General features: G+C 39.6%; 1 protein-coding gene across 1 annotated transcript in view; it reads left to right on the forward strand.

Annotated features, from left to right (window-relative positions):
- POLA1 (DNA polymerase alpha 1, catalytic subunit) overlaps positions 1–15,827 on the forward strand; it is a 370,264-nt gene extending 354,437 nt beyond the window's left edge. Inside the window, 1 exon segment of the mRNA XM_044284006.1 lies at positions 14,986–15,827. Within this exon segment, the coding sequence (XP_044139941.1) occupies positions 14,986–15,146 (161 nt within the window). The 3' untranslated portion in view covers positions 15,147–15,827.
- Positions 15,828–16,384: the final 557 nt, after the last annotated feature.

Here is a 16,384-nt window from a genome sequence, read left to right on the forward strand (position 1 = left end):
CTGCCCCTTCTCCTGTGACTGACAGCCTGTTGTTCGGCAAAGGCAGCCGAACTCTCGTGCATAAGCGCTGTCAGTCACAGTGAAGGGGCGTGGTTACCGTGACTTGAAGCAAGGAGGCCACTGCCCCCTTGACTTCAAGCATGACTAGAAAATCACGCGGGCAAGGGATAAAATAACGTTTTCTTTTTCATCTGCCTTCAGGTAGAAAACGATCGTCGGAAACACGCTGCTGGCTGCTCAGGTACTGCTGGCAGCTTGGGATGGTTTTTGGAGGGGACAGGTTCCCTTTACGGTGAATGGAATTGAGTTACAGTCATGGAACTATCTGCCATGTGTGAAGGCAACCAAAGCAAGGCCACCGCTCCTGGTTTGCAGGATGGTTGTAACAATGGATACAAGCCGTGTATAATGTGATGTAAAAATGAATGAAGCCAGCAAAGGAGGCAATATGGACAATCACAACACATTAGTAAGTGCCTTGTATTAACTTTCTCTACGTGATATCTGCTATTTGATGAAGCAAAGCAATCCCTTTAAGGGCTCATTCACATAACTGTGCCGTGTTTTGCAGTCCGGAAATTGTGGCTTTTGTCCGCAAAATGAACAAGAATAGGACGTGTTATTTTTATTTTATTTATTTATTTTTTACAGGGTTACATAACAGAGCAACAGATGCAAACAGCACACTGAGTGATGTCCGCATCTTTTGCAGCCCCATTGAATTGAATGGGTCTGCAACAGAGCCGCAAAAAATGTGGATGCGGACCTAAACCGGTCGTGTGAATGAGCCCTAAGTCTAATAAGTGCTGTTCTAACTATTGTCATTAATGGAATCTTTGTAGCATATGTACACGTGCATCGACAATATCCTGATAACAAATGCTTCACAAAGAATTATTATATAAATCTCTTTTCTTCAAGTTAATACTGCAGCAATGTAACATTGCTGCAAACTTGCATAATACATAGTAAAACGTAACAAACCGCAGTCCTTTCATAGATAAAAGTTGATTTGTGTAGCGATATCCTGCTTCAATCGGTCCTTTTTTAAAATATGATGCAGTCTCTTTACCAACTTAGTAGAGACCCAACATTGGCTTCATCTCCCAAACCAGGCCTACATTATTACGTAGTTAAATATTTGAATACTTAAAATAAGTCTGTGGAGGCAATGGGGAATTTATCAAGCCCTGCTCTTTTGTCTTCAAAGCCATAAAATAGGGTTTTGTGATTTATTTTTAATTTTGTTGTCACTTCTGCAACATTTTTGCAACCTTTTGCATTGTCACATGACTCGCTCCGGTTTTGAAAAGTAGATGAGCATGGGTTGCTATGTTAATGAGTTTCCCTATAAATTTTTGACTGGGACTTAAAAAAATAAAATAAATCTAAAAGCCGCTTCAGTAAAGGGTTGGTGAAGAAAACTGGAGTAGCATTTATAGGCCAAGATGTTGGGTTTAGAGATGAGCCAACATTTCATAAATTTGGCCTGAGGTACACCAATCCAGACTCAAGTTAAACTGACTAAGTATTACCCTGATGATAAATTCCTACTTTGTACGTGTCCCTGATTGTGCCACTGGCCTAGTCTTCCTCTATGATATTTATCTGTAGCACATGCCACAATTATCTGGGATCTCCATGTTTCAAGAGATAAAGGTTCTGTGACGCTAGACCCCATCCCATCAGACATTTATGGTATATCATATCCTTCTAATGGTGTTACTTAGAATGCAGGGCCATATATGACACATTTTATATATATATTAAGCAGGAAACAAGTAATGATCTTGGAGGAAGGAAAGACATTATATGTCATTCTCTCTAGAAATTATAATTGTTTTTACTTGCTTTAGACAGAATAAATAAAATAGGGCTATGCATGTAAAAAAATAAATATATATATATATAAGTCCAGAAAAATGGGCGGCACTCCAAGGAAAAAGACAAGTGAACTTTATTCACCCAGGTGGTGCAGGAGGTTGCACCACCAGGGTTAATAAAGTTCACTTGTCTTTTTCCTTGGAGTGCCGCCCATTTTTCTGGACTATACATTGGGGTAAGAAGCCTATTCCCCTGGAGACGTGCACCCTACCTTCACTAGACTGTGTACCAGTGCCGCCATTTTTCCTTGGGGTGTGTGTGTGTGTGTGTATATATATATATATATATATATATATATATATATATATATATATATATATATATATATATATATATATATACATATATATATATATATAATTATTATTATTATTATTATTATTATTATTATTATTATTATTATTATTATATTTATTTATTTATTTATTTTTCAGTTGAAACCAGAAGTTTACGTACGCTATATAAAAAGACACACATGCTTGTTTTTCTCAATATCCAACATGAAATCAGAATAAACCTTTCCTGTTTTGGGTCATTTAGGATTACCATAATTATTATAATATGCCAAATGCCAGAATAATGAGAGAAAATATTTTAAGGCATATTTATTACTTTCTACAATGTCAAAAGTTTACATACACTAAGATTACTATGCCTTGCACAAGTCTGGCTCAACCTTGGGTGTAACTTCAAGATACCTGAAGGTGCCTCATTCATCTTTACAAACAATTATATGCAAGTACAAGCAAGATGGGAATGTCCAGCCTTCATACCGCTCAGAAAGGAGATGGGTTCTGTGTAACAGAGATGAACGTGCTTTGGTCCAACATGTGCATATCAACCCAAGAACAAAAGCAAAAGACCTTGTGAAGATGATGGCAGAAGCTAGTAAGATTGTGTCAATATCCACCGTGACACGAGTACTGTATCAACATGGGGTAAAAGGCCACTCTGCCAGGAAGAAGCCATTACTCCAAAAGAAACATTAAAAAAAAACTGATTAATGTTTGCAAATGCACACAAAAACAAAGACCTACATTTGAGAGACCTGTCCTGTAGTCTGACGAAACTAAAATTGAACTTTTTGGCCATAATGACTATCATTATGTTTGGAGGAAAAAGGGAGAAGCTTGGAAACCTAAGAACACCATCTGAACTGTGATACATGGGGGATGGGGGGCAGCATGAAGTGTGTGGAAATACTGAAGCAACATCTCAAGACATCAGCCAGGAAGTTGAAGCTTGGGCGGAAATGGGTCCTCCAAATGGACAATGACCCGAAGCATACTACCAAACTGGTTACAAAGTGTCTTAAGGATAACAAAGTCAATGTTTTGTAGTGGCCATCACAAAGCCCTCATCTCAATCTTATTGAAAATTTATGATCAAACCTGAAAAGGCAGGTGCGAGCAAGGCGACTAACAAACATGGCTCAGTTACACCAGTTTTGTCAAAAGGAATGGGCCCAAATTCCGACCAACTATTCTGAGAAGCTTATGGAAGGATATCCAAAATGTTTGACCTAAGTTATACAGTTTAAGGGCAATGGTACCAACTTTTGACTTTGCATAAAGTAATAAAAATGCCTTAAAACATTCTCTCTCATTATTCTGGCATTTGGCAAATAATAATAATTATGGTAATTCTAATTGACCAAAAAACAGGAAAGGTTTATTCTGATTTTGTGTCAGATATTGAGAAAAACATGCATATGTGTCTTTTTATATAGTGTATGTAAACTTCTGGTTTCAACTGTATGTATAGATAGATATTGGAAACTGGGTAAAAAAAATGGGAGAAAATGCAGTTGTGCCATTGTTTTGTTTTTAAGGCATTCATATTTCCTTTACTCTGCGGATCAGTATGATTACAGCAATACCAAATTTTGTATATTTTTTTATTGTTTTGTTCTTTAAATTTTTTATATTTCATTCTTCAGAGCTGTGTGAGGACAATTTTTTTTATTTATTTTTTTCAGTATGTTCATACTATTTTTTTATATCTTTTTCTAATGTGTCTTTTTTTTAATCATTTTTGATTCAACTTTTTTGTGAAGGAAAACGATGAAAAACCAGCAATTCAGTTCACCCATTTAGATTTTTGCTCCATAATGGCTTTTTTTATTTTATTTTTAGTCCCCTTTCCCCTCCTTCCATAGGACTTGAATCGTTAGATCACATCTACCATAGACTGCAGTCTATGGCAAAATGGCTGTGTGTTTCTATTAATCGTTATCCTCAGTCACTTTATTATGGTAGACCTAGGAGCTTTCAGTAGAGCCCAGGCTACAATTGCAAACAAAACTGCTCCCTTGATCTGTGCAAAGATGGTATTCAGCCTGTTCCTGGTAAATGACTTCTCAGAATCGACAACAGAATCTGAGGGGTTAAATTTACGATCTGAGTTGGCACTGATAACGGACACAATGGGTGTCTGTTGAGCAGGTGCCATCTTTAGACTTCCAACATCCTCCGAACGGGAAGGGGCCAAGTATGATATATTTTTACTTTAACAATGCAGTGGAATCTTTTGATATGTATGAAATATATCTCTTAGGCCTAATACATATGAACAGATAAACATAAACTCCATACACAGAAGATTCCATTGCTTTACTAAAACATATACAGCAATCCCACAGTGGCTAAGTTGCCAGAGGTGCCCCTTTTAATTTTATATTTCAATAAACTTTTCACCTTTCATTGTCTAGTATTAAAATGGAGGATGGTTGTATCATACCCTGCACTCTAGAATTCTGTTTTTAAAAAGTCACAAAATAGTGACTGTTACTTTTTGGACACGTGGTATAAAAATGCAGTTTTGAAACGGGGTTGGGAAATTGGTCTGGTTAATTATGTTAAAGTGGTTCAGCTCTGAACCCGGATATAACCTCCTTTGTACTGGATTACCGTGTAGGATAGGAGCATCTGAGAGTTTCTTGTTCCAGTGCTCCCCCTTGTCTTGCACTGCTGTACAGGGTTGTTTGTTGTGAGCCGGTGATGCAGCACGCTTCACAACACTATGCTAGGCGTAGACTTCCACCTAGCAGAGAGACGTGTATAGCGCTGTTCTGGGCAATTTTAGAGGTGCGTACCCGCCACTAAAACAACCTAGGGCAGCGCTATAGACTGCAAAAAATGCTCCTATCCTACATGGTAAAACCGTACAAAGTTGATTATATCCGTGTTCAGCTCTGGACCCACCCAGACAACCCCTTTAATTAGTTACACTCCAGATTTATAACTCAGACCGATTAAAAAGCCGCAAACTCACTCCGGTATAAAAAAAAAAACCTGGAGTAGTATTTCTAGACAAGTTTTGACAAACGTTTAGCATTTAAAAATAAAAAATAAAAATCTGGTGCAAAGTACGTATACTGATAAATTTTGTAAACTGGATTATTTAAAACATAACCTTTACTAGGTCGCTTAAAATATATTTCATACTGGGTGAGAGACAGAAATAACAACTAACATAACAACCTCCACTGTATCTCATACACCAATGAATATATGAAAAAATGGTTAGATCTCACCTCATCCGAGTCTGATCCACAATCGCAGAGGGTGGTCCTGGCAGTTGGTGGTGCCTGAGACCGGTGTGACCGGGGTGCTGCGTAAGTGATGGCAGTGTTGACCTCCTATTAAACCCTATTCTGGCTTTCCTGCCTGTCTAGGGGTGGGGGGCTATTATTCACACCTACCTACCACAATGGAGCACCCGCCCCGACAGGTCGAACTTCCGGTCCGGTGGAGCAACATGCGACTCGGACAGGTGAGTTAACTAATCAGGGAGGGCGGATACCGAGCGGAAGATGGGGATAAGAGGAGGCAAGTAACACTACCTAATGCTCACCCGGACCATTGTTAGTTTGGGTGAGACAGTTACTGACATGGGACACTTCCCATGTTCCAGTGAGGATAAGAGTCACCAACTATCCTACTGATTGGAGGCAAAAACCACCCTGATCTCTGAGTAAGTGCACTGAATGGAATTGACTGCATTGCTCAATAATATAAGTGACCCATACTGAGTGTATGTTTGTAATTTTATTTGTAGTTGATTGGAGGTTAAAACCACCCTGATCTATGAATACCCTTGAATACATGTGAAGTCCCCTGATGATGTCTGTGATAGAAGATGGAAACATGGCATGTAGGGCAATGTAATAGGGTTACATAGAATACCAGACCCATACCGAGGGTGAGGTTCGGTGTGGGGTCGCCCCTGTCGGGGCGGGTGCTCCATTGTGGTAGGTAGGTGTGAATAATAGCCCCCCACCCCTAGACAGGCAGGAAAGCCAGAATAGGGTTTAATAGGAGGTCAACACTGCCATCACTTACGCAGCACCCCGGTCACACCGGTCTCAGGCACCACCAACTGCCAGGACCACCCTCTGCGATTGTGGATCAGACTCGGATGAGGTGAGATCCAACCATTTTTTCATATATTCATTGGTGTATGAGATACAGTGGAGGTTGTTATGTTAGTTGTTATTTCTGTCTCTCACCCAGTATGAAATATATTTTAAGCGACCTAGTAAAGGTTATGTTTTAAATAATCCAGTTTACAAAATTTATCAGTATATTGTGGGTGTAAACCGATACCACCACACTTATTGGAAGTGGCGGTACAATATAATTTTCGTTGCAAAGTACGTATACTCAGAATCAAATAAAATTGACTTCAAATGTTACCCTTTTGATAAATTCTCCCCTAGTTGTATGAACACTGTCTAAAAGAAAAACTTTGTTACCCCTGGCAACCAATCACAGTACAGCTTGCATTTCTTATAGTGCTCTTGAAAAATGAAAGCCGTTCCGTGATTGGTCGCTGTGGGTAACAAAGATGGTTTTTGTTTTCGACAGTCGTTATAAGTCTATTCCCCGTGTGTAATTCTGTGCCACAAGTGCCCTTGCAGTCTTTCAACTGCTTTGCATAAATGTCACCATCTTTAAAAATGTTGTGTGATCCATCCTGAAGGAACAGAATATGAGTGTGGATTTCTTTTCATAAATCAGCATTTTTACTATTTTCTAGCTTATACTGAATTTCAACTAATTGAAGCTTGTGTACTCTTGTGTACATGATCTTAACACATCAATACCCAATTAGCAATTTGTTGAAAAAGAATTAAAATTACCATAGTGGGTATATCCATATTTGTCTCCTGTTTTGTTTTCTACAGATAGCGTTTTCTTTGAAATGCTAATGGGGACAGGAAAATAAGCTGCAACTGTCTTGACATATTACAGCTTGTTTTGACACCAAAATATTTGAATTCATTTTCCCAATTGAAAGCCTGTTTGCCCCACAATAATTTTAATTTTACTTGTATTTAAAAAAAAGTACATGACATGATCCATGTAAAGAAATTGCTTTTTATTATTCTCGATTTAAGTAATTTGCTCCTCAGTGGTATCATTTTCCATCCTTCCTTAATAATGTAGTTGTTTCTTTATCTCTTTAAATTGTAAATAAAGCAGGGGCAGATTTCAAACACTAACTTATCCAGCATCTGCCGCAGACACAAGTTCATACGTAGAAACGCGTGCTCAAAAAGTCCCCCTTTCCCAAAACATACATAATTGATTTCTGTTAAGGAGAAGGGAGAAAACAGAGATTCCAACATGGCCGATTCATCCCCCTGCAACCCTACAACGCATGGATCATTGGTGGATCCAGCTGTCCGCTCCCAGACACATCAGTCTAATGCAGGTGCTCCGTAAATGTACCTGTTGATGCTATTAGACAATAATTCCTCTGAAAACGAGGTGTTGCATATATTGTAGGCTTATTAACAAAACGTCAAGTTTCAGTCCAAAATGATCAATGTGTGACAGAAAACTTCCGGCTATTTCTTTGATTTTTTTTTCACGGGAATTGTCTTTGTTCACATTTGTGCTTTGACTGTCTTGCTGGTTGCTATTGGAAAATCAGGTGCCAGGGTAAAGTTTTGCATTGTTAAAGGGATATTCCAGGATTTTAGTATCCTCGGGATAGTCCATCAATATCTGATCAACCAGTTACCAGTAAATCCTTTGCTGGTACTGCACTGCTCCATCCACTGCATAGTGGACAGAGTTGGTTACTGCACCGCTGTTCTTTCCCTTTGAACTAAATAAATAAATAACTTTGTCAACTACAATGGATGGAGTGGTGTAGCTCTGTTTTGCGGAGCTGGAGTGATTTGGGAACAGCTGATCGACAGGGTGTCTGACCCCCATCAATCAAATATTGATGGTCTGTCCTTAAGTATCCATAGTAAAATCCTGGAACACACCTTCTTATTTAAAGGGAACCTGTCACCGGGATTTTGTGTATAGAGCTGAGGACATGGGTTGCTAGATGAGCGCTAGCACATCCGCAATACCCAGTCCCCATAGCTCTGTGTGCTTTTATTGTGTAAAAAATAAAACGATTTTATACATATGCAAATTAACCTGTGATGAGTCCTGTCCCTGACTCGTCTCACGTACAGGACTCATCTCATGTTAATTTGCATATGTATAAAAAAAAAATTACACAATAAAAGCACACAGAGCTATGGGGACTGGGTATTGCAGATGTGCTAGCGGCCATCTAGCAACCCATGTCCTCAGCTCTATACACAAAATCCCGGTGCCAGGTTCCCTTTAAGGGGAATCTGTTGCCTCTGGCAAGCCCTAGTAAGTACAGGGACACTAGCCACTGACCCCAGGTCAGTAATTTGTATGTCGAAACTCACCCCCATTTCCTCCTCTGTGCGCTTGCAAACCAGCCATGGAACGCAGAGAGAGGTCTCCTGTGCACATAATGGAGAGGACACCTCGAGAAGTCCTCTCTACACATTCCATGGCTGGTTTTGGGTACACAGCAGGGAAATGGTGGTGAGTACTGACTTCCAAATAAGTGATTTGGAGTCTGCGGCAAGTGTTCTTATCTATTGCTGAATAGGCCCTGCCTAAGTTAACAGAATGCCTTAAAAAAATGGATATATATGCAGTCTATCTACAAATACTGTACAGACGTGACATTTTAAGAGTGTCCTTCAAGAACAAAGAGGTCAACTGCTGTTGCCTTTAATGAGACACTGTGGCGTTTAAAATAGTGCACTTTGTAACTACCGTACTGAGAGATGTCAATATCCCATCAGTGCATGTGGTAAACACATCAGGAGCCATGTCCTCGCTCATCTTTCTCTGCATGCCATTAGAACACGGTTCTGAACCTTTTCTCCAGACTTGCTCAATATATTGCTACTATTGAAATGCATTACATGTTCATGTGGTGCTTTGGTTTAGACGTGAGCTCCAAATGCCCTTTAGTTATGTAGTTAAATTCTGTGGCTTGTTTTCAGCTGTCAGTCGATGCGTCACAATAAGAGGGTGCAATGTGCTACCAAATAGTAAGCATACTCCTAATTCCCTGTGGGTGGATTTAAACCTCAAAATAATAATTGAAACGCTGTGGATTTGTTGCAGCAGATTGACATGCGGCAAAAGCAAAACTATTTATAGCAAAAGTGGATGAGATTGGAAGAAATGTCATCCACACACTGCAGAAAAAATCAGCAGCATAAATTGTCCTGCATTGCGGATTTTAAATCCGCAGCATGCCAACTTATTCTGCACATTTCTTATGTTGAGTTACCTTTTCCAATGCCAAAAAGTGAGCCCTGCTTGCAGATTTTGTCAGTTTTATTGCTGATTTTGACGTGTATCCACCTAGAAATCTGTCAGATTTTCCTTTGTGGGTATAAATAAAACACATTCTTTTAGGCTTTCTAGCTCAGATTCACCTATATAAGAACTGATTACCCCAAAGTTGTAGCTTCTAAGTAGTTTTTCTAATAATGAACCTTTCAAAGTACAGATTGTGTTATCATTTGCAATGTGACCATCTTCTCTGTGCTCATTTCTAACTTCCACTCAATATTGAAGAGCAACTCTGGGGAACTTCTGTTCACTTGCAATAATATTTAATTCCTTGGATAAGATTTTGGGTTGCAATCAGTGTCCCGGGTCCATGATGAGTTAGATATGCTCCAGCGTCAGTAAAATCGAAGTACCACTGCACACTGTCAATTATGATGCAAGTTAAAATATCTTTTATTGCGATTCCTTCATGAAATCAAATGCAGTAACCGAATGACATAAGCTCCCACATGACTTTCAATTTTCCTTTTTAAGACGATTGATCCAAAAAAATCAAACTTGTTCAAGATGGACCAACCATGGAGAATGTAAAATTGAGTTTGTGCGTATGAAAGGTTGAATTATTTAATATCACAAAATATTATAACCGATAAGCCAGAACATTAAATCAACAAGCCTAATATTTAGTAGGTCTTACTTGTGCTGCCAAAACAGCCCTGACCAATCAAGGCATTGACCCTACAAGACATCTGATGGTGTCCTAGATATGTGACACAAAGTTGTTAGCAGCATTTCCTTTAACCCTTTCACCCCAGGAGTTTTTTTTATTTTACTTTTTTATTTATTTTTTGCGTTTTCGTTATGCGCTCCCTGCCTTCCCAGAGCCATAACTTTTTTGTCTGTTCACATACCCATATGAGGACTTGTTTTCTTCAGGACAAGTTGTTCTTTCCAATGCCACCATTTAATATTTCATATGAAGAAGCGGGTATGGGGGTCTGGGGGAATTCCAAATAAGGTGAAATTGCTAATAAAAAAGCAATTCCACCACAGTTTTATGGGTTTTTTATTTATGACGTTCAATGTGCAATAAAACTGACCAGTTACTTTTATTCTACAGGTCAGTTTGAATCCGGCAATACCTTATATGTATAGTTTTTCTTGCGTTCTATAGTGATACAAAATTTTGTTGCCACATTTTGACCCCTATAACTTTTTTGTAATTGTGTATGGAGTTGTATGGGGCCTCATTTTTTTGTGGGGCAATCTAAACTTTTCATTGATACCATTCCGAGGTGTGTTTGACTTTTTGATCACTTTTTAATTTTTTTTTTTTTAGAAAATCATGCGACCAAAAACAGCGAATCGGCCTTTTGGACGCTTTTTTCCGCTTTGCTGTTTGCCGTATGGGGAATATATTTTTATACTGTGGTCGTTTTCACACATTGCGACACCCATGATGTGTATTTTTTTAGTTTTTATTTTTAAAAACTTGGGGAGCTATAACATGCAATCATTAGATTGCTATTCTCATAGACCCCAATGCACTAACATTGGAGTCTATGAGAAAATTGTTTGTTTCCTATGGAGCCCTATTACAGGCAAGGGCTCCATAGGAAATACTATGCAGCAGCCTCCTGTCATTCACAAAGACCGGGGCTGCTCCTGCATACACGCTCCGGCTCCTCCGATCGCCACAAGGGGGAGTCAGAGCATCACTGGAAGCACGCGCTTCCGGTGTTTCACGTGCTCATATGCACGGCATCTGAGGGGTTAAATGTCCACGATCGGCATTACTGCCGGTTGCAGACATGATCCGCGGATGTCTGCTAGAAGAAGCAGGCGGCCACCCGCCGAATGCTGCGTTTTTATCTCCGTCCAAAATAGCGGAACACTTGCCTTTTTCACATTGAAATGCATTAATGCTGGATGCAGCATTTTTCCCATTAAAATGCATTAATGCCGGATCCGGCCCCGAGTGTTCCGGCAAAACAGATTTGGCATTGCGGTCTGCGCATGCTTAGACTGCAAAAAAATGTGAAAAGAAATAAATGCTGAATCCGTTTTTCTTGATGACACCGGAGAGACGGATCCGGCATTTCAATGCATTTGTCATACAGATCAGGATCCTGATCCGTCTGACAAATGCCATCAGTTTGCATGCTTTTTGACGGATACGGCAGGCGGTTCCGATGATGGAACTGCCTGCCGGAATCCTCTGCCACAAGTGTGAACGTACCCTTACTTGCAGCACTTTTAGTAAGTACTAACTACTGCATATCATAATACCCCACAAAACTGCTCTCATCCAATGGTCTAGCCTCCAAAATTTTGCCTTTGTCAAAGTCAATCAGATTATCACATTTGTCCATTTTCCATGCTTCCAACACATCAACTTCAAGAACTGACCAGATTCTGCCCACCCCTTGACAGGTGCCATTCTCATGAGATGCTTGTAAATTAAAAAAGATTCTCCCGAATGTCTGTCTACATTGTGCTACTCGGTGCATCTTGTCTAGACCATCATTACAGGTGTAAAATGCTGACTTTTCTGGAAAAACAGAGTCTGGGATAGATTTATCAAAACTGGTGTAAAGGAAAACCGGCCTAGTTGCCCATACAAACCAGTCAGATTGATCTTTTAATTTTCCAAAGAAGCTTGGGAAAAATTATAGGAAAACCTGGTTGCTATGGGCAACTAGGCCAGTTTACCGTTACTCGAGTTTTGATATATCTACCCTGATGAGCTTCATCTTATAGGACACCTCTCTCCTAATGTTATATGAAATCGTACATGTCAAACTGCATTGCCAACCGTAGGACAAAGTGTGAGATGATATCTAGTTGTGATATGCTATTGCTATGAAGTATTGTATATGTGCTGGTGCAATAAAGCTACAAGGGGTTACATTCTCAGCAATGATTTGTATCATGGTCCTGCCGCCTTAAACATTCCTCCACTACCATTTGTCTTTTTGAACTCCATTAATCTTAGCTGAGCAGTCCTAGGCATTTTTGTACTGTGTAGAGTTCATGCTTCAAAGCATTTTTGCTCACATTTTGTTTCTTTTAGAGAGCTCTTGCAATTTTTATATGACCCTGTGAATGCCATTTAACATATACCCTGGAACAGTTTGGTAGTGTTATTACGGTCTCAGTCTTTGCAATGCCCAATTTTCTAAGTGTATTCAGGCCTGAATGTTTCAGTAGTTGGAGCATATTGTTAAATTCTATTGTAGAGCAGGCGTAATGTCGCTTACAGATCTTGCATGTCTTACTTTATTCCTTGTTTTAATGTTACTATTCTTTGCTTGCATAGACAAGAAATCTAAAAAATATTAGTTTAATTATAATTTTTGTAATTAATTGCTCCTAACTGATGCCAATTTTATACCTACCTGTATACAAGTGTTCATTTTATGCTGCTATCTGTGGTGATCCCTGTATCTTTGTGCATATACATTACTTTGCGAAGTGGTAATGTATGTATGTTAGTCTTTTGCTTTAATTGAGTGTCTATGGCATAACGTTTTTATATTGTTAATCTTGTCTTTTTGTGTATGTCGTGTGCATTTTTGCGGTAATACGTAAACACTGCATAGTGCATAATGTACAGATATTTTAAAGCATCTGAAAATGTCTGCATTAACCTGTTCAAAGTGAATGAGTCAGCTTAATATGCTGGCCTATGTAAGACTGGCAAAACAGTTAGCAGCCTTAAAAGAATACACCAGTCTTATAGTTTGAATCTGGTTTTATTCATCAGCAGAGCTTTTCCTCCACCCTTTGGGCATGATTGGCAGGCTTGTGTGTATAAGTGCATACATGCCTTTTGACAGGGTGGGCTCTTCTAGGTATGATGTGCAATAAATAGCCAGTGAAATGTCTCCCAATTCCCTATCATAGTTTGCAATCTCAAATAGACTAATAGAGCGAATACTGCAGCTGCATCCCTCTCCTCTCCCCTGCTTACTGGGTGCTATTTATGGTTTTGCACTAGACCGGTACCATTGTGAACATTTACAGAGATCCTAGCAGCCAGTAAAGGGGGTGTAAAGACTGCTGAAGAATTTACCACTTAATGTTGATCACAAGGTTTTGTGCATTTACATTTCCTAGTGACTTAAGGGGGCAAAAGCAGTAGGTACGCTTCAAGGTTGCTGTTCTTTCAGGGGACAACTTTTGACATGAAACTGAAAGGTTGAACTTAGCTTGAATACACAGGCACGGCTTTCAGATTTTAAATTCTGAGCAACTCTGTAAGGAATACCACCCCTCATGCCCACTTGATGTTAACTACGTCAAGCTCTGGAGACACGGTATGGTCACTGGTTACCAAGACGTGACGTTACGCCCTCCCAGAGGAGCATGTAAGTTCAACTTGGTACAGTTTACACCGACTCCTCCTGTCCACACTGGCACAGAGAGGCAACAAGCTGAGGGAGACTGGTCACTGCCCCAGCCCGGGAAATCTGCCACCAGCTTCTCGTTTGATATAATCCCGGTCCTCTAACGGGTCTATATAGGGTGAGAAACCAACCCGCTAGGCCAAAACACGGACGTGGGGATTCGTGATCGAGATACAAGACAGCACAAAATGTAATTATATATTTAATCGCCTTAAGGGCACACTACATAACACAATATACACAAGGAATATATACAGTGGTCTGAGGTTACAAATACAGGTAATATGGTACAAACAGGATTACACAGAGTACAAATCAGTTACTGGGTAGATAATTGTTCCTTTGCGTTATGATGGTGGAATAGTTCTTGGCTGCGGTCACGTGGGGGCAGTGATGTCAGCAGTTTCCAGGTCTTTCCAAACACATGGCACAATGTGACCCCCTTTCAGAAAATGACACGCCCGCTTGCTGGCACAAGCCTTTTAACCTGTAGCTCTCCCGGAGTGTCTGTGGGGAGATATGTATATCTCTCTTCCCTGGCCTCCCACTAGCACACTAAGACCACAGGCTTGTTCATCGTGGCCACAGGGACACAAATATGTATAAATCGCCAGTTCCATGCTGTCTGCTAGATTTGATTGAACTGGGGAATGGACTAGACATTTTGCTGAGAGATTCTTCCTGTCGCATTATCTTAGTTCTTGGCTGACTGGTTGAGGTGTGAATTCGTACGCGTGTGGCCTCCTTGAAGCCAGAACCACTGTGGAGTTCACTACCTCCGCTATCTGACAAGCAGAGGGTTGAAGTGAGAGCTTATTTAGCATTAACACTGACAAAGGTAAATCAGATGAAAATCATGGCTGCTATTAAACGATAATCCATATTCCTGACAAACTCCTTTTATGTTGCCCCTTGGTAAGAACTCTTTGATTTCTGATAGTTTTGTATCCATTTACTAATTGACTTCTGTGCTCTAAGGCATAAGGATGGCTGGTTTTCTTATATTATGTAAATGATTTCATACAAATATTACACTTTATTTTTTATTGTTGCAGGATACCTGAAGAAGCACTATCAAGAAGCAGAAGCAGCTTACAATAAATTAAAACATACCAGTGACCAGATTCTATCACGTAGTGGATACTCTGAAGTGAATCTGAGCAAGCTGTTTCAGACCCTCACTGTAATCAAATGTGCTAAGAATGGCCTTAATTGAAATGTTTTCATTAAAATGTTTTTATATGTTGTGCATTTCTGTCTGTCATATTGTATTTTCTTTTGTGGACATCCTCAAAGACCCGAGAGATAAAAGGACTGCTACATTAATTGAATAATTTCCAGTGAGCGCGGCTGTAGTGTAAGTGATCCTAGACATTACTATTCAGTATTTAGTGGAGGTGCTTTCAGCAAACAAGGTTACTGAAGGTCTTGGTAGGAGCACTAATGTTTTGCCATTTTACAATCTATCAGATTCTCATCACAAACATGGTAATTAATAAAATGACTCAATAGAGTAGTGTCTAATATTTTATGATTAAATATACAGGTGTAGACTAGCAGTAAAGTACATTCCATGCGTATACGATTTTATTACAGATTACAATTTATTTCTGTGGTTTAATTCTTGCATGTTTGTTTCCACGGAATGTTCTTTCTTAGTTGAAGTTTTATGTAACTTGTGCATCCAAACTAAGACAGGATGCTAACTTTTCCAGCATGCTTTAGAAATGAATGCAGGCAAAATGGACTTGTTCTGAGACAGGTTTTTGATACATGAGGTCCAGTGTTTTAATATATATTGAAACTCTTTGTCTTTTGTAAGTTTAGTAATTTTCAACAAATAAAATTGTACATTTTTATATAATGTAAGCAAATAAAATAAAGACTTGTAAAATGCCTTGTTGCTTATTCAGTCCATATTAGTGTTATGCCTACCCATGCTGTGTTCTTGGTTGACAGTCATCTCCAAATTGTGAAGTTACTGTTGGCTTTGCACCCAATCAGTGGCATAGTTATAGAGGTCGCTTTGGTTGTAGTTGCAACTGGGCCCCTAATCCAAGCAGGCTCGCCCTAATTGCGGTGTCTTATCATAAATGTATAAAGCCATACAGTTAGTTTCACCCGTCCCCTCCTATAGATAAAGATGAGTGCAGGGAGGAAGCTGGGTTGCCCTGTTTCAGGAGAAAACCATACAGCGCATGCGATTCGCCACACTAAATAGGTTGTTACTTACCCAATAGATGACGCTCCACTGTTCGGGGCTCTGTTTACTTGGCTGGCTTCTTTGATGCACTCCTGAGGCTCGTGAGTGGCTGCAATGGTCAAATGTTGATGTTAGGTCACCACTACAGATGCATAGACCTGCTGGGAGGACTGGGGCAGCAGGGTGGCTGTCAGGTAAGTTACAATGTATTCTTTATTGTAGGTGGATCACATTGTTTCAAAAATCAGAGT

Source organism: Bufo gargarizans, chromosome 3 (genome assembly GCF_014858855.1).
Source record: "Bufo gargarizans isolate SCDJY-AF-19 chromosome 3, ASM1485885v1, whole genome shotgun sequence".
NCBI classification, from domain to species: domain Eukaryota; kingdom Metazoa; phylum Chordata; class Amphibia; order Anura; family Bufonidae; genus Bufo; species Bufo gargarizans.